The sequence below is a fragment of the Miscanthus floridulus genome, chromosome 14, assembly GCF_019320115.1.
Source record: "Miscanthus floridulus cultivar M001 chromosome 14, ASM1932011v1, whole genome shotgun sequence".
In the NCBI taxonomy this organism is placed as follows: domain Eukaryota; kingdom Viridiplantae; phylum Streptophyta; class Magnoliopsida; order Poales; family Poaceae; genus Miscanthus; species Miscanthus floridulus.
The window spans coordinates 4,462,404-4,484,739 of record NC_089593.1 but is presented as its reverse complement, the minus strand read 5'-3'; the positions used below and the strand labels follow the sequence as shown (position 1 = coordinate 4,484,739).

At 46.0% G+C, this 22,336-nt stretch overlaps 3 protein-coding genes across 5 annotated transcripts; 2 read left to right on the top strand and 1 right to left on the bottom strand.

Moving 5' to 3' along the window:
• Positions 1-6,963: 6,963 nt before the first annotated feature.
• On the bottom strand, positions 6,964-12,039 carry LOC136504864 (heterogeneous nuclear ribonucleoprotein Q-like). 3 transcript variants are annotated; one of them, XM_066499898.1, is made up of 9 exons: positions 11,901-12,039; positions 10,076-10,775; positions 9,882-9,986; positions 9,193-9,333; positions 8,921-9,094; positions 8,569-8,773; positions 8,264-8,484; positions 8,071-8,150; positions 6,964-7,544 (listed from the first exon to the last, which is right to left on the bottom strand). In XM_066499898.1, exons 2-9 carry the CDS (start codon positions 10,442-10,444, stop codon positions 7,367-7,369), a joined length of 1,473 nt encoding a protein of 490 aa, XP_066355995.1. In that variant the 5' UTR covers positions 10,445-10,775; positions 11,901-12,039; the 3' UTR covers positions 6,964-7,366. The 3 variants fall into 3 exon arrangements, with proteins under 3 accessions (XP_066355995.1, XP_066355996.1, XP_066355997.1); XM_066499899.1 differs by having other exon boundaries at positions 10,076-10,472; positions 11,901-12,038; XM_066499900.1 differs by having other exon boundaries at positions 7,406-7,544; positions 8,071-8,131.
• Positions 12,040-16,070: 4,031 nt separating this feature from the next.
• LOC136502919 (uncharacterized) lies at positions 16,071-20,415 on the top strand. The gene is made up of 7 exons (XM_066498170.1): positions 16,071-17,069; positions 18,782-18,881; positions 18,979-19,136; positions 19,226-19,277; positions 19,386-19,468; positions 19,569-19,657; positions 20,376-20,415. The coding sequence occupies exons 1-7, from the start codon at positions 16,071-16,073 to the stop codon at positions 20,413-20,415; spliced, it is 1,521 nt and encodes a 506-aa protein (XP_066354267.1).
• Positions 20,416-20,872: 457 nt separating this feature from the next.
• LOC136502918 (BTB/POZ and MATH domain-containing protein 1-like) lies at positions 20,873-22,061 on the top strand. Its single transcript, XM_066498169.1, has 2 exons — positions 20,873-21,439; positions 21,510-22,061. Exons 1-2 carry the CDS (start codon positions 20,873-20,875, stop codon positions 22,059-22,061), a joined length of 1,119 nt encoding a protein of 372 aa, XP_066354266.1.
• The last annotated feature ends 275 nt before the right edge of the window (positions 22,062-22,336 follow it).

The following is a 22,336-nucleotide window of genomic DNA, read 5'->3' as shown; positions in this document are numbered from 1 at the left end:
GATGCACAGAGACAATATAACGAGTGCCTTCTTGAGGTGGAGTACGATGACCCCCTTGTTCCACCGGACGACGAGATTTCCAAGAGACGTTCGAGGGATCCTTACATTCTAGGGATTTAGTTCATTACATCGAACTTATGTCGAACGAATATTGTCGTTAAAAACTTGCAGACTCATAAACCAATGAAAATGTTATGTGGCAACTTGTCATTCATTTAATTGCTTCATATTCGTTTCAACTTGCGCACGGTCGCGGCACCACTTGTAGTTTTGTACAGCACTGACAACAACTCAATTGAAGCTGAATGCTGTCTGTCCACGTCACTGCCGCGCCGTCGTTTATGGCGCGGCACTGACGTGCCGTTTAGTATGGCACGGCACTAACACGCCGTGGACTCTGGCACGGCAGAACCTAGGCTATGGCGTGGCCGAACCAGTGGGCTACGGCGCTGTATTCGAGATAATTTCACCCGATTACGTTTATTTTAGAAATTTTGAACGCATGATACAAATAAATGTGATCACTTAAGATCGATCATGGGTAATCCAAGTACACGACACATGGTTACAATACATCAGTAGTTCAAATGGAATATAAGACAACACAATGAAATTTCTACTACATAGCTACATTGATCATTAATAAAGCATGGAACTAACAGTCGGCACAATTAAAAACCCTCAGTCAGAAATATACTGAGTAAGCAACTCGTCGTCTGAGTACCAATCCTCAACCACAACCCTGTTACTGTGGCTAGGTTCACCTGTATTGCCCTGATCTGCCTTTCGCCTATAGTAAGCGGCCTCCGCTTCATTTGCGGCCTCTACGGCCTGAGTGAAGAATGCGTCGTCAGCCTCCACCGCCTACAAGCCCGTCTCTGCTAGAGCGATGAGCTCGCTCAGTCTGTCAGTGTCGTCCTTAGCCTTCTCCGCCTGCAAGCCCGTCTCTGCTAGAGCGATGAGCTCGCTCAGTCTATTAGTGTCGTCCTCAGCCTCCTCCGCCTGCAAGCCTGCCTCTGCTAGAGCGATGAGCTCGCTGAGTCTGGCAATGTCGTCCTCATCCTCATCCCCCTCATCAGACAACACAATCGGTGATTCAACGGTGCGACCAGCTCGCTTTCTGTGCTCATCTAACTTCTTTTCCTCGTACCTTACACGAGCCACCTCTGCAACATGGTCCTCGCTGCATCTAATCCCTTCATGTATAAAATACAATCAGTTAGCAACATGACTATATTACATTTAAAATCAGGCAATGGAAAAAAGGCTTTGAAGTACTCACTGGCACATAATGAAACAACATGCTCATTCAAGACCTGCATCTGTACTCTTATCTCCTCCCTTGCCTCCTTCCTTACCCTCTTCTCCTCTAATGTCATTCGTCTCTCCAATCCCCATTTGATAAGCCCAACATCGATCGGGTTACAAATATCGCGCTGTCTAGCAAACTCATGCATCTTGTCTTTGTGATGTTTAACGAAAAGGTTGACATAGTCAGGTCTATATCCCCTCTTTCGTGCAATTACTTGCTTCCCCTTCAGTTCATCCAAGAACTTAGCTTGACCATCATAACATTCCCACCTGTATTTCCTAGTGCTCTGTTCAAACGATAAATTATATCATATATTTCTTAGCAAAAGAAACAAAATACGATTCCATGGTTACCACAAAAATAACCAATCTCATCATAGTCAATCATATGGCCGCAATAATGACCTATTCCAAGCTCCGAAGGAACTAGACCGTAGTTGGATTAAACACCATATTCGCACTTGACTGACGGTGCTTTATAAATTAACCTTTCTTTCTTCTTTTGCTTTGCTTTTGGAGATTCTTCGGGCTATTTGTTCTTAGGACCATATAACCACTTCTTGAAACGACACTTCGTCATTGAATACACCTAAATAACGTGACATTAGTACATGACACATATAGCTCAATATTTAACACATACACTTTGCACTTACTTTATGCTTGTTTGGACACACAAACTCCAATGTATTGTCAGGGTTTATCATGGCTCAGTCTCCGTAATGGCACAGAGGAGGTTCCTCGAGTCATCTAACTGCGGCTAAGTGCTTTTCCTTAGCCGTCATTGGAGGGGGGTTAGGGGGAGGTGGAACCCACCGCTTGAAGTGCTCTCGTGGATGTCGCCCTCTCCACCAATCGTCGAAAAGGAGGTATCTGGGGTCAAACTTGTCTGCACCGTCGATCCACTGAAAGAAAAGGCACCTCTCATGGGCCTACACAACAAAATTCCAACAAAATATTAGTAACCTAGTAATACAAATGAAGAAGAAAAAACATACGGAAACAATTACTTACATTAAAACGACTGCACGTGTAGAAGCAACGAGCCGCTGTGTCCGGATGTCTCGATTGAAACACATCGACCAGATGACCACAGTCACAGTTAGGGACAGGGAGTTCAGGAGGGACGGGGGCATCTTTGCTAGACTAGTCGGGGTACAATTCTCTAGGACGACCCCGTTTTCGCCATAACTGCTCCCGAAATATGTCTTCCATCTAATAAAACGGTTCAAATTAAACATCAATCAAAACAACGTAAATTAATATGAAATATAATCATTTGCAATGCAACTAAAATAATATAACCGATAATTATAGCAACAAAAATATACATGGTAAACATACTTCTAACTAAATAATTAACCTTAACATTGATAAAATTAAACTAATATCTTCCTTCAAACCATAGACCATAGTTCTTAAATATAATTTTTTTCTCCTAAACTTAGCTCCCATTCATAATATATTATCCACCATTCAAACGAAAATAAAATATGCGTCATTACCTTGTACGAGCACGAGGACGAGGAGGGAGGGAGGCGGCTAAGGAATGGAAGGGAAGGGAGACGGCAATGGAGGGCCGGGCGGGGGCCGAGATTGGCGGCGTCGGTTTTATTCGGCTCTGCCACGCCACGTATCAGGGCGCGGCAGTGCCGCGTCAAGATCGGTGGCGCGGCAGGCCCTGCCCCGTCAGCGTCAGCGATTCCGGTCGCCGCCACGTCAGCCCTCTGCCGCGCCACCATGCATGGCGCGGCACAAGCATTTGGCCGCGCCAGGGCAATAGGCGCGGCAAAAAATGTTAGTTTAAAAAAACCGACCATATTAGATTTAAAATTAGTTTCAAAAAATGTTAAAATTAAAAAAAATTCTAGGCACACAATGGAGGAAGTTGTGTCCTTAACCAGCAGGCTTACAGCATCTTGCCAGACCACGTCATTGAGCCCACGCACATTCCAGCAGAGTATGTTACAATTTCTTTGCGACATGGAAGACCAAATTTGTCCCAGCAGTGAGAAGTCGGAGAGCTTGGCAGCGTATCATAAATAAGGATATGCAGCTAAACTGACTCTGAATGGCCACAGCTTTGTTGATCGACTGAAACGAGCAGCAGCCGGCTGACTGAAAGCCCCCTGGCTGCCGGCGCTGAAGAGTGTATCCGTGTGTGGCAACAGCAGTACAGCGACACCAAGTTACATGACGAATAAGGCGTTGCAGAGGTCGCTTTGGTGATTTTGGGCCCCTGGCCAGCACCCACACACCCTTCACAGGCCATAAACTGAGGTTGACAGACCACCATGAACTGACGATGACGAGACGACTGAAACTAAGCTACAGATGGTTGATGCTTAACATGAGTGATATGGAGTGTCCCTTGCGCTGAGTCTTGCTGCCTATGCCTAGGAGTAGCCAGCACCTGTGTTGCCATCGAGGCCGCACAAAGCCGTCAACGCCTTGACCACCGAATTTGCTTATGCTGATGCTTATACTGAAATGTTGTGAGATGAAAACACTATGTCATGGCTGAATAAGCTCAAAGCGAACAGGGCCGGTCTGCTGAAGAGCCTGAAGTAGCCAAGTAGCGCGTCATCCGCCGACTGGTCCTCCTCCACGAAGCCAAGCTTCTTCATGAGGACTTGGGGAGCTTTCGCCTGGGCGTCTTCGCGTGGCCAGGATGCTGCCGCGATGCGCACACTTTTGCGCTGTGGGGCAGGAGCCTGCCTCTTCCGGCGCCTTGCGGCCACAGCCCGCTGCGGCGGCCCTTGGAGCAGCGGCCTGGTGGTCTGGTGCGTGACTTTGCTGATGAAGCTGGCCGCTGGGTTCTGTGGTGGGGGAGCTTATTCCGTCACTGTTGTTGGCGACCGCTGCTTGCGTGGGTTGCGTCTGGAGTAAACACAGTTGGGGCTGAACCTCCTGTGTTGAGGCAGGCAGGAGCGGGGCGCGCCGTGTCCGGATGGTATTGGAGCCGGCGCAGCTTGAGGAGATGCCAGTTGGTTGTTTACCTCGGTGGGAGCTGGGTGCCTGTGAGACAAGGGTGGGGGATCCGGTGACACGGAGTCAAAATCAATTAAACCTGGAACAGCCAGCGGGTGTGGCGATCGGCTGCTGTTATCGTCGTCAGGACGGCCGGGGTTGCCCCCCTCTGGGAGTTGCTGCTGTCGACATTCAGTGCTGGAGTTCTGGGCGCCCTTCTTGGTGTGGAACGTTTGCGGGCACTGCCGTGACGACCCTCTTGGCGCTCCATAGTGCGGCCACGGGTGATGCTCATCGGTATCGCTGGTGAAGCAGTTGGAGCGGCCGGAGGAGTAGGCGGGGCAGCCCTCGTGACCGGCGATGCAGGTGGCGTTGCCGTGGGAGCAAACGCTGTAGCCCCTGCGTCCACCTTCGCAGGGATCGCTTGCAGGCCCCCTTCCCTCGCGCCCTGTGCAGGGTTCCATTGGGCTCTGAAACAGGCGACGAGATGGGGTTGACACCTTTCTGCCGTGTCGAATGGAGCAGCTGATCGCACGGCTGGGTAGGTGGGGACGTCATCTCCCCATGGGGCTCCATCTCTGGTGTCGCCGTGTCGACGAGGAACACCTGGCCGATCTCTGGTGTCGCTTGTCTGTCTGCCGGGGCAGCTTGCGGGCCGACGTCGCTGGTGCCGTGGACTGCTGTGCGCTGGGTGTACCTGCGGCGTCCGTCGGGCGCGGTTGGTCTGTCGCGTCGGCCATGCCTTGACTCAGAGCGTTCTCTCTCACTCGTCCGCTCGGGGGCACGAGAGAGGCTTCGGAGCAGGCTTGCTCCCCAGCGCTCGCTCTTTCCCTCACGGCGGCCGCGGCGTTCATTGTCATCGTAGGGGAGAATGCGCCAGGGCCAAATGCAGAATTCAAGGTTGCCCACAGGAAGCCTTTTCGAGGCCACCGCGGTGTCACGGTGGTGCGGGTACTTGAAGATTTTCCGGCCGGTGTCGTGACACCCTGACGTCTCCCCGCTGGACTCCGAAGCAGGTCCGGAGCGCCTTCGCAACCTCCTCTGTTTTCACACCGCCGTGGCCTCTGCATTGACCGAGCACCACGGCGCAAGAAGATAGGCGCACAGGCACAGCTTCTTCTTCCATCGCGTCGGTCGCAGCCACCACTGCGCTGGTGACCTCTGGGCGGGTCGCGGGGTCCCCAGTGGCCGGCATGGTGCGGCACGGTAGGGGTGGGAACTCGCTGGGGTCCGGTGGGGGCGGAGCAGCGGGAGCATGCGGGCGCCGAGCAGAGCGATGCGGAGCTTGGTTGCAGTCCCTGGCTTTTATGGCCGAACCTCCTGCAACTGATGCAGCGGACCGGCTCTCTACAATCTGCTGCCCGGTGGCCAACAACATGGCATCGGATGCATTTACCTCTCAGGGCTTCCATGAATGCAGGATTCGCCGGAGCTGCACGCTTCTTCTGTAGTACCTTCGTCCATCCGTCTTCATCCTCCTCGGGTCGCGTCGCAGCGGGTTGACCAGGCATAGTCGCGTGGCGGCGCGCGGGGCTGGTGGCCTCCAGCTTGCCGCGGTCGCCTTGGGAAGTAGCGCCGCCATAACTGCAGCTTGGGTCACGCACCGCGGCGTGTGCAGGCGTACGTCTGATGCAGGATTTCTTGGGTGGGGGATAGAGCCTTATGGCCATGGACCATCCTTACAGGTTTTCATGACCAACTTTTGTAATTTATGTTTTATGCAAGGTTCTCACACATCTGTCTGTGTTGGGAAGGTCTCTGACAAATAGAGATTCAACCTAAAGAAACAAATGCTGGCCCATGTACATTATTATCATGATACAAGACATATAGAAAATGGTAACATTATTTAGTCAGGATGGGATTGTCATCTTCTGCCTAGCGTACACTGCAGAGGCCTGTTTGTAGGATTTTGCTATCTAAATTCTGGACGTGCTGCCTAAAACAAAGGTGTTTTTACTAGTTAGGTTAAGTAGGGTCTGAAATTTTGCGATATGTTGGGCAAGCTGTTTTGTAGCGATGAATCTAGAGCGGTGTGAAGTCATTCACACCCAGCTTCCTTCACATGTCATAAGCTGCAGTACTCAAATATGTCTGTGACTAAGACAAACTTAATTACGACACAAATTTGGTTTTAGCAAGTAAAACCATAGGGCAGAGAAGGGAAGGTACAACGAGTACTAGCTAACTGACTGGATGATTGTACAGAATTTCAGCATGTACTTCACAGGGCCAGTTGGAGCACAACGGTAGCACTTTCTCTAATTTTCTTTCGTACACAAATACTGAAAAGCTGCATCCACGTAGCCTGATTAAATCAGTTAACTGCGATGAGAATGTATCCATCCAGTTCTATATGCAAACACGATGGCAAAGATTACTTGAGAATGATTGCACGAGGGACCACCCGAGATCCTCTTGCGCAGCAATGCTTCAGTTCACAGTTTCAGACTTGCTGCTGCTAGTTGTTCACCGGTTCATTCTTGACTTCACTTGCTGCTGCTAGTTCTTCTTCACCAGTTCACTCCACTTGCTCAGCGTTCACCAAAAAATCTTCACTTTCATCTCATATAAGCTAGAGGTGTATGATGACTGTTCAGTCCATACATTTCATTGTATATCCACCAGCCACTCCACTACTAAAACTCATCACACCAAAAGCGGCCAAACTGACACGATGTAGACCTCAGACACAAACATCATAACTATTCTTGAAGTTTGAGCAAAAGATACATTACCACTGCATCCCAAATTACATCTGCCACTTTGCACTGTTATTATTCTCACAACAGCAGCTTGTGTTATTATTCTCACAACGGCGAAAATAACTACTCCCCGTTCGTGTGCCCTTAAACCCGGCTTGATCCGCTTCTTTTTTCATCCGGAACAGTGTTTTTCTCTCACAAATTCCTCCAGAATTCCTTCAAACCATCCAAATTCCTCCAGAACCATACCATCCGAACGGGGCCTAAAGTACCGTTTCCAGGATTAGTTGGTAGCCTGCATGGTTGTACTGTTGCAGCAGAGATACTCTAAATGTCTACTAGGTTCTAATCTCTAAGCGCTAACAGCGACACTGCAAACATCAATAGGGACGGTGCCGACCCCTGCGGCTGTTGTTGTTACTACTACCACTTTCATCTCCCCTCTGTCGCCTTCCACCAGAGCTGGATCCACCACCACCGCTGTCACCATTATGACGACCACCTTTCTGTGGCGGAGGCAAAGTCATAGGCACAGGCTGCTGCCCTGCAGGCTGTGGTCTGCCAAAGACCAAGGAAAATATGAAGGGAATCAACAGGGTAATATCACTGCAACAGTTGGTTCATAGAACTGCTCTTAAGATCTAAGATGAGACGAAGAAAAAATGATGCAAGGACCAAAGAAAATTTCATAAAAACTACTTCTACAACAGAGATACTCTTTTCACCTAGATTCTCTAGGTCTGCCTCTTGTCAAATTTAAGAGCCACAGATACTAAATAAATTACATGTGTTTTAACAGAGACAAGGCATTTGGTAGGTGCGCCACACTTTTTACATCCCTCAGTTACTACTGGATAACTTTATGTTATAAGCACACATTGATCGAACCATTTCTTCTCCGTAAACAGATGTATTAACGACAAACCACCATATGTTTATCAATGGACTCCCACCAACAGGTTTACAACGACAACATTGGGGACCAGATGTAGCGGGTGTTGAGCTTACGCTAGCAAATCAATGTAATGTAATGTATGCTGTATAAGCTTTATAGAATAATACTTAGGATAGAAGAAATACTTACATGTATACAAGACGGCCATCTGGTAGAACCATTGGGATCATAGTTGAACCTAGAGGAGCACCTGGAACATACAATATTTGCTGCACAAGTATGAAGAATGTCAAAGATAAACAGTAGTTAGAAGATATCACCCTCCTGTATATTTATTCCCTCATGCATTGGGATGGTTTATAAATTATAAGATTTCATCTACCTGTGCAGCTTGAGCACCAAGCACACCATAAGCACCTGCCACTCCATTTACATGTGGATTGTAAGCGCCTGCCAGGCCATTTCCAAGTGGATTATAAGCTCCCATCAGTCCATATCCAAGTGGGGTATAACTTGGGAGCAATGGACCTCCTTTAGGTACTGATGTCGTATCATCCTTCTTTTCAGCAAGAGGATTTGCAAGTGAACAATCCAGCAGGTGACCTGATGGACAAAAAAATTATGGCCTTCTGCATACATGAAGCAAAATTGACTAGCTATAGAAGGATGGTAGATAAGGAAACTCACCATCAAGTTCGTATCTCTCAGTGTCCTTTAGAGCCTTCATAGCCATGGATCGTTCTTTGAAGTGAACAAAACCATACCGATTTTCATGACCAGCTTTTGCAGCAGGAAGAACAACTTTTGTAACTTCTCCAAGGCGCTCAAATAGCTTTTTCAGTTGCTCTTGAGTAACAGTCTTGGGCAGGTTTTTTACATATAGTGATTTAACCTGAAAAAAAAATGGACATTCATATACAATATCATGATACAAGAAACATAAAAGGTACCATTTCCTCATGTGGGTCCAAATACAATATCATGAATTCATGATAGAAGAAACATCAAATGTATCACTTTGTCATATGGTGCTCAGAACCTGTGCAGTCGAGGAAGATTCACCACCATTCTTAGTATCTGCCCAGTTGACATTAGGGGCATTTTTATCTAGTTTGAATTCTGGGGTAGACATCTTCTTCTTAGCATACTCTGCGCAAGCCTGGTTGTAGTATTCAATAAAGCCATAACCCTTGTTTGTATCTGAACGTGGTGCCTACAATAAATATACATTCAGATCAGAGTAATAAAATAGCTGTAATGATGCACGCAGCACGCTAAAATAGTTGAACCATCCTAGTATTGTATCCATACCTTCACGAGATTAACTTTTAAAACTCCAGGACCAACTTCCTCCACTGCTTCTTTGAAATCATCCTCTGTCCACTTATAGGGTATGTTCCCAATAAATAGCCTGTTCTTAGCCTGGGAGGAAGAAACTCTTATCTTTTTTCCCTGTTATTACAAGAATCATAATAATAGGGTTCTAGTTAGTATCAAAATACAAGATACATGAATCAGGTATTAATGAGCCAGGAAGTACAAGCATGCATTCATGTTCTTTGGGTTGTAAAACTAAGTTTGCATAATATGTAGTCACAAATATTTTAAAAGGACCCCCAAATTATTTTTTGAAACATAATCTACAACCATCCACGATTCTGATTTCTGAAAATATAACTGAACAAAGGGATCTGCAATTAGTCACAAGGTTCTGTATTTCAAACTCAACAGTGGAACTGCCGCAAACTTTTTTTAAAATGCCAAGTGGATATGAGTGTAATCATATAACCTTGTACTTGGCTATGTTTCAATCTGATCCATGAAACTAAACATAAAGTCCATAAAAATACAGTTTTCAACTTAGTTCCCTACTTGGGAAGATCTGTCTTATCAAATACTTGCTTTATCACATAAACCCATCCTGTTGTAAAAAAATTAATATAAATAATGGCAATAATGGATAACATGAAGATCAACTATGAATTCAACCTAAAACAAACCTTTAGATCTTTATTGTTCAACATCTGGATGGCCTTTAAAGCTAGCTCTTTAGTTCTGAAATTGACAAAAGCATACAGCTTACCACCCTTTCCTGGCATTCGCACCTGCAGAAAAGAAAATAAAAAGGAAAAGACTCCAAATTTAGAACAAAACAAATGCAAAAGCTAGCACAGAGAAAGCAGGTAGTACTCACTTCCACTACTTCTCCAACAGACTCGCAGAGTTTTTTGAGATCGTCAGAAGAGACATCAGAGGTGATGCCCCCAACATAAACTTCGGATCCATGAGGAGGAAGAGCAAGAAGTTCAGCATGACTCTCTTTTTCATCCTCATCCTTATCGGCATCCGCCATTTTACTGTCATGTTTAGCATCAACTTGACGTGCAGCTTCAGTTTGTTCATACTCCTCTGGCTCTTCATACTCGACCTCCTCCTCAACTTCTTCATACTCAACTTCTTCCTCTTCATCTACCTCATCAGGATCATCAAACTCCAAATGGTCTGGTTGTTCGACCAATTCAGCTGATTTTGTGGAAGCAGCATTCTCTGTACACCTCGGCATACTTCCAAAGCTCAAAGTTCCAAGGAAACTTTGGAAAGAACAAAGGAACGAACAATATTGGGGGAGCAAAGTGATGATGTATGGATAGGAAGAAAAACAACAGAAACAGCTAGAAAAATGATACTTAATAATCTGCAACTGGGTTCAGCCATGGGTATCCAAGTGGGAAATGGGATCACAAAGTAAGCGACTGTTAAGGAACGAACGCAGAAATAGCAGTATGCGCAGATGGACTGTATGGAAGGCTTTCAAGAATGCGATAGCATTGACCGCGTGAGCATGCAAAAGTGGGCAAGCAAAGACGATGCTATCTGAAGTATAATTGAACAGGCTGGTGTAATTGCAAGGTACCAACATTCCATGAGGAATGGAAGGAAAGAAAAAGGAAAACAAAACAGGAATTAGAGAACAATGTACATAATATGAGAAAAAAAACAAGACCTCAGCCCAAGTAAACAGCAAAAGTAGCGGATAATCTGACTAATAATGACAAAACATGTGGAAACTGGTCATTCTGTCAATAGTCTATAACTTGAGCAACTTTCACACTTATGCAAGTATCGTTGCTTTATCTTGAAATTTTACTTCTATGCATTCGAAAATTAAACTCATCTTCTTCCACACAAACATAGCAGCCATCTAATCGTGTTATAGTCAAACATTTCATTCGAGCACAGAACACCTCAGTCAACATAATAACAAGATACAGTGCATTATATAAACTATCGTTCTCCGTAATAATCTGTAACTGGGTTCATCCATGGGCATCCAAGTGGGATATGGGACCTCAAAGTAAGCGACTGTTAAGGAACGAACGCAGAAATAGCAGTATGCGCAGATGGACGGTATGGAAGGCTCTCAAGAATGCGATAGCATGAGGAATGGAAGGAAAGAAAAAGGAAAACAAAACAGGAATTAGAGAACAATGTACATGATATGAGAAAACAAAAAACAAAACCTGAGCCCAAGTAAACAGCAAAGTAGAGGATAATCTGACTAATAATGGCAAAACATGCAGAAATTGGTCATTCTGTCAGTCTATAACTTGAGCAACTTTCAGAGTCACTTATGCAAGTACCTTTGCTTTATCTTGAAATTTTACTTCTATGCATTCGCAAAATTAAACTCATCTTCTTCCTCACAAACATAGCAGCTATCTAATCGTGTTGTAGTCAAACATTTCATTTGAGCACAGAACACCTCAGTCAACAACTCAACATAATAACAAGGGTCATACAGTGTCTTAGATAAACTATCGTTCTCCTCAGATCCAGGGGCGGAGCCAGCAAAGGACATGGGTGTACACATTCATACCCGATAATTTGGGGGGAAGTCGGAAGATAGTAGGCATATACACTACGGTGTAATCGGATTAGACGCGAACACAAATGGATTAAGTTAGGGTTCGGGTGCTCGGTCTCGCGCAGCGGTAACGGAAGAGGAGGGGTGTGAGTACCTGGTGGGTGCTCTTCGCCGGCGAAGTGCCCGAAGATGGAGACCTGGTCACCTCGCGTAGGGCGGCGGCGGCGGCGACGGCGTCGGTCGCGCCGCACGAGAGGAAGAGGGAGAAAGAAAGAGTATGCGGGAGAACAAAAGGCCGGCCCGCAATGAGCAATCGGTCAGGCAGCGTCGCTCGTCTCGTACCTTGGGCCTTGGGCCTTGGGCCAGGGCGGGGGTCCGGTGGCACGACAAAAGCCTATGCGGGCTGGCACAGCTCGTTCAGCGACGCGAAGGTATGATTTCTAGCGGAAGGAGTCCAATTTACGATCGTCCGAATTTTTTTTTCCTGATCTACAATATTAGTTTTTTTAACCGCTCTCAATTTTTGAAAACCCTACACTTTTACACCTTGGCAATTTTGATGGTGGTTTTGCTGATGTGGCGCCACATCAGAGAAAGTTGAAAGTTCGAGGAGATAAATTGGGCTAAAAATAGTTTTATAACAAAATCTAAAATTTAATAAAAAATCAAAAAACATTCAAATATATTTTTACATGGAAAAATAATGCAATAAAAAAACCTAAACCTTGTTTAATATTGAAAATTCATAGAAACATTATTTTGTCTCGAAAAATTATGAAACCTATTCCAGATTTTTCTAAAATCATGCTCTATGTTATGGTGCCTATCTTGAAATCGTTTGAATCTTGATGGACTTAATTTTGTGCTTATTTGCTAATAGTAGCTCTCATATCTATTGTAATTAGTCAACATTGATCATGGGAACTAAATAGAAGTGTCAGTGAAGCATCATCAGGACCATACTAGGCACTGGTCCCCTGCCCTAGATAAATTTCCAAGTAGTTGTGTTAAACTAAGTAGCTACATGCACCCTGCCCCACATATGCGAGCATGTGTGAACCCTTTGTTTAATATATTTTAATAAGTTTTACAAACTATTAAATTTAATTAAGTTTTAGTGCAATGAAATATGGAGAGTAATGTGGCAGAAAAAATCTAGATGGTAGCACGTGGGTCGTGATATTTGTACAAATTGAATCAAGTGACATAAACAAGATATTTTAAGCTATGCACCATAGCATAGAGCATGATTTTAGAAAAAAAAAAATCTAAAACTAGTTTATAATTTTCCGAGCTAAAACAAACTTTTTATGAATTTTCTAAGAATAAATCGGGTTTTAGGATATATTTAATTGTATTAATTTTGCATTAAAAATATTTCAATAAGTTTTTAAAATTTTTATGAATTTTTAGATATTTTTAATAAAAATATTTCTAGTCTAATTCACCTCCTGATGTGGCGCTACATCAGCAAAACCACCATAAAAACGCCAAGTTGCAAAAGCAAACGGTTTTAGAAGTTGAGGAGGTTAAAAAACTAGTTTTGTAGATAGAGGGGAAAATCGAACGACCGCAATAGTCAACGAGGCAAATTGTCACCGAACAACATGTGCGGGCCCAAGATGGAAACCGAATTATGTCGCCCATAGTGAAAACACAAATTGTTTCTTTTCGTAGCCTCCGAGCAAGACATATTGTTTCTCACGTCACGGGAGACTCATCAATTCCTTATCTTTCCTCATTAAACTGTAGATCTAGGTCCAAATTACCTGCAAAATCCAAATCCTCTCTGATTTTAGTTGCAAGGAAGTTTATATCCAGCCACCACCGTATCTGCAGCAAAATTTTGAGAGAAAAAAATCGGCCAACAAGATATTAGCAAGGTAAGAAAGTTAGAGCATCTTGAGAGTACCCTATTTTCTTTCATAATCCTTAGTTTTTAGTAAGAATGGGAAAAAATCTCTCTCCAACAACTCCTAATCTATACTCCTAAAATTTAGGCACTTGGAAATCCTCCTCCATCGCCCGTAACTAATTCTGCGCGTAGTAGCGGATATCGGTCAATTTAAAGGTGTAAGGGTGTGGAAAAGGATAAGAGTTGATGCAAATGTACGGGGTGACTTTTTCCAATGGTAAAAGATTAGGATGATGGATTAGGAGTTGTTGTAGCGAGTTTTTTCTCATCTTACTAAATACCAAGGATTAGGAAGGGATTTAGATAACTCTCGGAGATGCTCTTACGCGGTGCTCTGCTCGTGCGTATCCTTCCCCGCGCGTTTTTTTTTCTTCTCCGATGACAGACGCCGCGCCGAATACGACCTCCACCTTCACGATTCCACGTCTTCCTACGCACGCACCTCCTCTGGTTGGGCCTCCTCGTCGGCTACCTATAGGTTTTTAGGAGGAAAAAATAGGATACTCTTGGAGATGCTTTGAGCATATCCAAGAGTTCCTAAAATACATTTCTAATCTAAGATTTTTAGTAAAATTGACAAATATACATCTCCAATAGCTCCTAATACTAGCTCCTAATCTTTTAGGAGTTGGAAAAACCAAGCCCATAGCGCGCAAAGTTACGCGTGATTGTGGGACCGCGGATCCTGCTCCATGCCCTCCGCCCACCTCTCGCCTCTCCCCGCGGCGCTCGATAGCTTCTTCGATGGGTACCACTCTCTCGACCTCGTCCGCCGCAAGGTCCTCCGTTCCCTCTCCATCGAGTACGACATGGAGGCAGATCAGGGAAGGAGGGTGTCGTGTCGGCGCTGTACAGGATGGAGTGGGGGCTCTGGGATGCACTCTGGCCCGGTACATCTGTGCATCTAATCCCAATACCAGGCCATGACTCACAATAGGAAACGGCTGATTTGCCGGGAGCAAAAAAATTTACCGGGTGCTTTTTATCGGGCACCCGGCAAAGAAATTCTTTGCCGGGTGCCAGGCCTGGCGGCACCCGGCAAATAAAGGCCTCCGGCAAAGCAGCCTTTGCCGGGTGCGGGCACTCGGCAAATTCCAGCCGTCGGCAAAAATTGGTTTTTGCCGGGTGCTGGCCACTCGGCAAAATATGGCCGCCGGCAAAAGTGGCCGGCTTGACGGCGGCCAGCTGCCGTCAGCCTTTGCCGGGTGCCACGCCGTTAGGCACCCGACAAAGAATTTTTTTAATTTTTTTTTAAATTTCTTTGCCGGGTGCCCCATGACCTGGCACCCGGCAAAGGCTTCTTTGCCGGGTGCCTGGGGTGGCACCCGGCAAATTATTTTTTTGTTTTTGTTTTTTTGACCCCATTTTTTTTGTGGGGACTTGCTACAGTAAATATATCCCTATTTCAAAATTTGGGACAATTATGAGTTTTTTTTAACTATATTTCCTTAATTTTTTCCGTTTCATTGAATTTTTCCGACTATTCTAAATTTGAACTGCAGGTACATGAAATAATGGAATTTGGTCATTCAAAAAAATAGTATTCATGATATTTAGGCTATGTCGAGGCCGTATGCAGGAAGTGGCATGAAATGTCGCGCATCATGTTGTCGTAACATGACGATGTACTCGCGGGGGAAGTTTATTTAAATTATATAAAATCCAAACGATGTCCGAAAATCACAAAACTTGTCGATGTGTCTTGTTATCACATGTGGAGGCCCTGATAAAAAATTGAGAAAGTTTCGAGCAAGTTGCGACGTCGGCTGCCTAAAACCCAGACATCTCCACATGTAGATCACATGTCACATGTGGAGATGTCTGGGTTTTAGGCAGCCGACGTCGCAACTTGCTCGAAACTTTCTTAATTTTTTACCAGGGCCTCCACATGTGATAACAAGACACATCGACAAGTTTCGTGATTTTCGGACATCGTTTGGATTTTATATAATTTAAATAAACTTCCCCCGCGAGTACATCGTCATGTTACGACAACATGATGCGCGACATTTCATGCCACTTCCTGCATACGGCCTCGACATAGCCTAAATATCATGAATACTATTTTTTGAATGACCAAATTCCATTATTTCATGTACCTGCAGTTCAAATTTAGAATAGTCGGAAAAATTCAATGAAACGGAAAAAATTAAGGAAATATAGTTAAAAAAACTCATAATTGGCCCAAATTTTGAAATAGGGATATATTTACTGTAGCAAGTCCCCACAAAAAAAATAGGGTCAAAAAAAACAAAAACAAAAAAAATAATTTGCCGGGTGTCACCCCGGACACCCGGCAAAGAAGCCTTTGCCAGGTGCCAGGTCATGGTCACCCGGCAAAGAAATTAAAAAAAAAATAAAAAAATTCTTTTCCGGGTGCCGTCGTCACTTGACACCCGGCAAAGGCCCATGACTAAAAAGGCCGGCCCACGTCCCAACCCTAATCTATTCCAGCAGACGGTTCGACCCCGCGCCTGCGCTCCGCCGCCGCCGCCGCCGCTGCCCTCGCGCTCCGTCCAGCTGATGGGGCTCGCCGGGTTTGAGACGGGCCGGTCCGCCTCCGAAGACGCCGCGGGCCCGCCCCCGGCCTCCCCCGTCTCGCGTTCCAGATCAGGCGGGGCCGCCCTGGGCTCCGCCGGGAAGCCGCCACTCGGGGGCGGCCGTCTGCGGTCCTCCTTGTCCGACGGCTCCGATGCTGCCGACGAGGACCCCAGGTGCTTGATCAGGAACCTTGACGACGGCAGAGAGTACGTGGTGAGGGAAGAATTCGGTCTCCGCGAGGTCGGCACGGGGCTCCGCAGCATCCGCTGCGCAGCTGGCTCCTTGGTCACCCACTCCCGTGACCGCCGCAGCAGAGACGAGAAGGACACGTCTTCAGAGAAAGGCGGCCAACACTCCAGCTCCGCGACGGATGACAGCCAGGACAGTGTTCCACGCCATGGCCCCGCCCGAGTCAAGGTGCGGCAGTACGGGAAGTCACATAAGGAGCTCAGTGGCCTGTTTATGACGCAGCAGATACAGGCACACAATGGTTCCATCTGGAGCATCAAATTTAGTCCTGATGGCCGTTACCTTGCGAGTGCCGGGGAGGATTGCATAATTCATGTTTGGGAAGTGTTGGAGTTCGAGAGGGCAGGGAAGGAGAGGGAGGTGAAGGAGAACGGGGTGTGCAATCCACTTGTTGCTATGGTGTGCAATGAGTCATCAGAGACGATGGTGGCATCAGCTGCTCCAAGTGGGAGCCATTGGGAGAAGAAGCTGCGATCAAAGGTACTGCACAGTGGGGGATCAGTGAGCTCAGACAGGTTGATGGTGCCTGAGTATGTGTTTGCACTGTCCGAGAAGCCTGTGATAACCTTTGCAGGGCATTCAGAGGATGTGCTTGATCTCAGCTGGTCCAAATCTCAGGTAATGTACACACATTTCTAATTTATCTTCAATTCTAATGTGTAAATATTAATTTTCAGTGTAAATGCAAAGTTCAGGCTACAATAGAATGTGGAATACCTGAAAGTAGGATATCAGTCACGGAAATTAGATCCGAACATAACTCATTAAGAACACAAAAGCTGTGTAATAACAATATGTCATATTAGAAACATCGTGATCACACACCAGCTCAACTTATTTATTGTTGGGTTTGGGCGTACATAACTTGGCATCCAGATCTGGCATAGTGCAACTGGTGCACTGTCTGGAAAGGAAAACTTGACCAGCTGCCATTTATGCATTTTCGTTTTTGCGATAGGTAAATTGACTTTATTGCTCCCACGTGTACCCAAGCTTTTACCATGTGCATAAGACCCAGGTGCTCTCTACATGTAACTAAGACATGGTCTCTACACGCTTATACATTGCCATTTTACTATGGTTTTAATTTCTGTCTCAGTGCATCTAGAAAGTTCAGCACGTAAAAACTAAGCAGGAATTACACTGCAGGTTCCTAAACTTGCCTGGTCGTCTCAACTAACCCCTCAAACTTTTAGAGCCCCTTGAACTTGCATGGGTCTCACCAAAACCCCTGAACAGAAGCAAAGTTTAGGGGGTTAAATCAGACAACTGTGCAAGTTTAGGGGCTAGGTGTGACAACTGTGCCAGTTGAAGGAGATGAGAAAGTAATTTGCAAGTTTGCCTGGCTAGCCGGCTAGCCGGCTAGGTGACTACCGCTACCGCACAAGTTCAGAGACCTACAACACAGTTCTTTCTTAACTTATTGGCATTTGGAGAACCTATTGTCTATGATCTGGATGATATTTTTGTGTGCTGTCAAAATGTAGATATTTGAGTCCTACATTTGAATGTCAGCTAACCAGTTTCATGATACTGAACTGGAATTGAAAGTTTTTTCCCCCTGTGTTTTTTACCCGTAAGATTCCGATTTTGTTAATCGATATTCATTCTTTCTCTGCATCAGATCAAAGAAGGTATTAAGCTTGTCAAGAGAGTTGTAATTTACTTCCTCTGTTCCAAAATGTACACTGTTTTAGCTTTGACCTAAACCAAACTTCTCTAATTTTGACCCAAGTTCATAGAAAAATGATCCAACATCTACAGCATCATATTAGTTTCATTAAATCCAACATCAAATATGTCTTGACAATGCTTTTATTTGGCATTGTAGATGTTAATATATTTGTCTATAAACTTGGCCAAAGTTAGAGAAGTTAAATAGAATAAGTTAACTTTGATGTAGTGTAGGTTTGCCTCTGTCAGACCTCTTTTTTGAATAGTTTATGGATAGCAAATACTTTGACAAAATCATGAATTAGGTATTCTATATCTCTAAGATGAAATGAGATTTGTCTTGTTTTAAATGGATAAATCTTGGTTTTAAAAGTGCAAATTAACTATTCCATTGGTATTTATTTAGGAATCAGTGCTCATAACTAGTCAAGCTACTCTGTACTCAAATACACTGAAAGCATATGCGGACAGCCAGACACCATGCACAGCATTTTTGTTTTTTTTTTGCTAGGTACTTGTCTTGCTCGTCTCTTGGTATACTTGCTGCTGTTAGTAAAGGCATATCCATTTCTACAGCATGTTGAATTTGAAGTATAATTATTATGAATTCATTGTAGTTTCCTGCTAGTTCAGCATCCCTTATATCCATCTTTTAGTTCCTGCAGTATTTGCTTTCATCATCAATGGATAAAACAGTACGGTTGTGGCACATGTCAAGCACTTATTGTTTGAAAACCTTCTCACACACTGACTATGGTACGAACATCACTTCAGAATCACCCCACCCCGTCCCTCTCACTGTCTAAGCACTGCAACAACATTGTCCGTCTAATATAATTTCTTTTTGATTCAGTGACTTGCATCCAGTTCAATCCTGTTGATGATAGATACTTCATTAGTGGTTCCCTGGATGAAAAGGTTCGTATCTGGAGTATTCCAAAGCGTGAAATTGTTGATTGGGTCGATCTTCATGAAATGGTTACTGCTGCCTGCTATACTCCAGATGGAAAGGTTTGAATTTGATCTATTTCATAGTTTCTTAATTTTGGTCAAGTGGAGCTGCTAGTTGTTCATCCTAATACCTTAAGATGTTGTCTCAGGGCGCGCTGGTTGGGTCCCACAAGGGCAGTTGCCATCTGTATGATACATCTGGTACATCGGCTTGCATTTTAGTTCTGTTCTCAACTCTCATTCAAAGACCTTATTTCCTGTTCGGTGTCTTGCAAGCCTAACCTTATATTTTTCCTTTCTCCTGGCTAGATGACATGCTTTGCTACAAAACACAGATCGACCTGCAAAACAAGAGAAGAAAATCTAGCCAGAAGAAAATAACAGGATTTCAGGTGCTTATTTTGACTAAACATTGTGTTGTGATGTGAATCATTCTGCACCAGAGTTAAGATATTTTTGGTTTGTTAAACTGAATAATAGCTCCTTAAACAGTTTGTCCCAGGGGATTCTTCAGTGGTCATAATCGCATCTGCAGATTCATCCCAGCTTTGCCGAGTGCCAGGGCTAGGGCACCCGGCAAAGTTTTTTCAAAAAAAAAAAAAATTCTTTGCCGGGTGCCCCATGACCTGGCACCCGGCAAAGAAATTACGAAAAAAAATAAAAAACTCTTTGCCGGGTGCCCCTGCGGTGCGACACCCGGCAAAGAAATTATAAAAATAAAATAAAAAAATCTTTGCTGGGTGCCTCCCCGGCACGGCACCCGGCAAAGAAAATTTGAAAAAAAAATAAAAAAATCTTTGCCGGGTGCCTCTGACATGGCACCCGGCAAAGCAAGGGATGACGGAGCCGGCGCCGTAACGACCACTTTTCTTTGCCGGGTGCCGGGTTTGCACTCGGCAAAGTCTTTGCCGGGTGCCCAATAAAAAGCACCCGGCAAAGAAATCTTTGCCGACTAACTTTTTGCCGGAGGCTCTTTGCCGAGTGCTGCACCCGGCAAAGGCTTTGCCGAGTGCAAAGTAGCCTTTGCCGGGTGCATTCGGCACCCGGCAAAGCGCCTGAATCCAGTAGTGACTGTGGCCAGTGCCAAGCCAGGTGGTGGCTGCGTCGTCGCTGACTCGCTAGTACTCATGCTGCCGTGCTTCTGGTCCGACGACCGGCTCTGGCCCTGCATGATTTGCGAACGAGGTGCCGAGGAGCGCCGTACCGTCCAGACCACCCGCGTGGCGGAGCCCTTTTCCTCTCCGTACAGCTACAAGGAAGCCAGCCATGGAAACTTTTCTGTACATGCTTGTTTCTCAGGAAGAAGATGATGGAATTTACAAAAATGCTACCGAACTAGCATACTGTATCTAAAATAAACAGTCACGTAAAAAGTTTTGGAGTGATTTTTAGAAACCGTCGGAGAAATCCTTCTTTTATCATCCCAATATTTTTTAGCGGCTTGGAAAACTTTATGGTTTAGGGAGAAATTTATTAGGTATTCGTAGAGATGCTCTTAGAATCCAATGCATGCATTTGCTTATCTCGGGACCGAGATTTTCGGATATTTTATTGAGCGGGCTGTTACACGACGCCCGGATCTTATTATTCCTCTCTGTTTAACGAAGCCCACGTTGTCATGCTTATCTCTAGCCTAATATATAATGCAACCATCCTACTATATACATGCAACCCAATCTGCAAGGCTGCAATGCAACCAACCACCACCAAAATCACCTAGATTTATTATCCATCTGCTTTTTCCGCTCCGTCCGGCCGTCGCGGCGGCAGGTTTGCACGTACGTCCGTCGTCGATCATGGCGGCTCTCGCCCTGTCGTCTGCTGCGCGGCAGCTCTCGCGCTCCGCCTCCACCATCTTCATGCGCGAAGTGAGCGGCTCCCACAAGCTCACCATCGACGTCTACTCGGCGTCAAGGAAGCTCCCCCAAGCGTGGTGGGCACCGTCCCAGGCTTTCGAGGTGGCAGGCTACAGCTGGCGGATCTTGTACTTCCCCAATGGCCGCCGTCAGGAAGAAGGAGACGATGATTGCATCTCCTTGTACCTCGAGCTCGTCCATGGCGGCCAGCACCACCACCCCCCGCACACCGATCCCGTCCAGTTCAAGTTCAGCTTGCTCGATCAGGCCGGGGACCCGGTGCCCGGGTACAGCCGCTCGAAAGAACTATGCGCCTTCTGGCTGCACCCACCGAGTGGTCCGATCCCGACAGGATCAACGACTGTTCCGATCGGATTCGACGGCTTCGTCAAGTGGAAAGACCTGCACGAGTCCGGTGCCCTCAAGGACGACCGCTTCGCTATCAGGTGCGACATCACCGCTATCAGAGACTGGCCCGAGCCCGACGACAACGACGACGGCGCTCCGGTGAGTACCGTCGTGGTGCCGCGCGCCGTCCGACCTGCACCAGCAACTCAGCGACCTCCTGTGGAAGCAGAAGCACGGAGCGGACGTGGTCATAGACGTCGCCGGGGAGACGTTCGACGCGCACGGCTGGCTGCTGGCGGCGCGGTCGCCGGTGCTGGAAGCGGAGTTGCTCGCGCTAACCAGCAGCAGCAAGAAGGAGAAGGAGAAGGAGGGTGCCGCCCGCCGCGTGATGAAGATCAAAGGCATGGAGCCGAAGGTTTTCAAGGCGATGCTCCACTTCGTGTACACCGACGCGCTGCCCCAGGAGCTGGAGCAGGACGGCGACGACGGCGACGGCGTGGAGATGGCGCGGGGACTGCTCGCGGCGGCGCACAGGTACAAGCTGGAGAGGCTGAAGCAGATGTGCGAGGAGGCGCTGTGCAGGCGCATCGACGTCGGCACGGTGGCGGCCACGTTGGTGGCCGCGGAGGAGCACCGGTGCCAGGCTCTCAAGGCAGCGTGCTTGGAATTCATGGCTCGCCCTGGGTGTATGAAGGCGGTCATGGAGACCCGTGGATTCGAGGAGATGAAAGCCACCTGCCTCCCTCTTCTCGTCGAGCTTCTCGTCAAGCAGTTGACTTGATGGAGTACGTATGCGTGCATGGCCTCATGTATATTAGATAATATATTATTATATATACCCAAGCAATGCTAGGTCTAGCTGGTTTATTTATTTTCGTTGCATCGTCATTCATATTAGCTATTATATATATATTTTTGAGGATCGTCCGTTGACGCATTAGTTATTATATTATTATACTACAATTGTATGGAGTACGTGGACAATATAATGTGTTCACTAAGGTTAATGATTGGGTTTAGTAGTGGATGGATCAGCTGGATTTTCACCTCTCCCTC

Excerpts from the sequence above, each read along its gene's own strand:
- LOC136502918 (XM_066498169.1), top strand. The coding sequence starts at position 20,873 with ATGGCGGCTCTCGCCCTGTCGTCTGCTGCGCGGCAGCTCTCGCGCTCC. Across the intron at positions 21,440-21,509 it reads ACAACGACGACGGCGCTCCG|AAGCACGGAGCGGACGTGGT; the intron begins GTGAGTACCGTC and ends CTGTGGAAGCAG.
- LOC136504864 (XM_066499898.1), bottom strand. The coding sequence starts at position 10,444 with ATGCCGAGGTGTACAGAGAATGCTGCTTCCACAAAATCAGCTGAATTG. Across the intron at positions 9,095-9,192 it reads TAAAAGTTAATCTCGTGAAG|GCACCACGTTCAGATACAAA; the intron begins GTATGGATACAA and ends TATTTATTGTAG. Across the intron at positions 8,774-8,920 it reads AATCTTCCTCGACTGCACAG|GTTAAATCACTATATGTAAA; the intron begins GTTCTGAGCACC and ends TTTTTTTTTCAG.
- LOC136502919 (XM_066498170.1), top strand. The coding sequence starts at position 16,071 with ATGACTAAAAAGGCCGGCCCACGTCCCAACCCTAATCTATTCCAGCAG. Across the intron at positions 19,137-19,225 it reads GCTATACTCCAGATGGAAAG|GGCGCGCTGGTTGGGTCCCA; the intron begins GTTTGAATTTGA and ends ATGTTGTCTCAG. Across the intron at positions 19,469-19,568 it reads AGAAAATAACAGGATTTCAG|TTTGTCCCAGGGGATTCTTC; the intron begins GTGCTTATTTTG and ends CTCCTTAAACAG.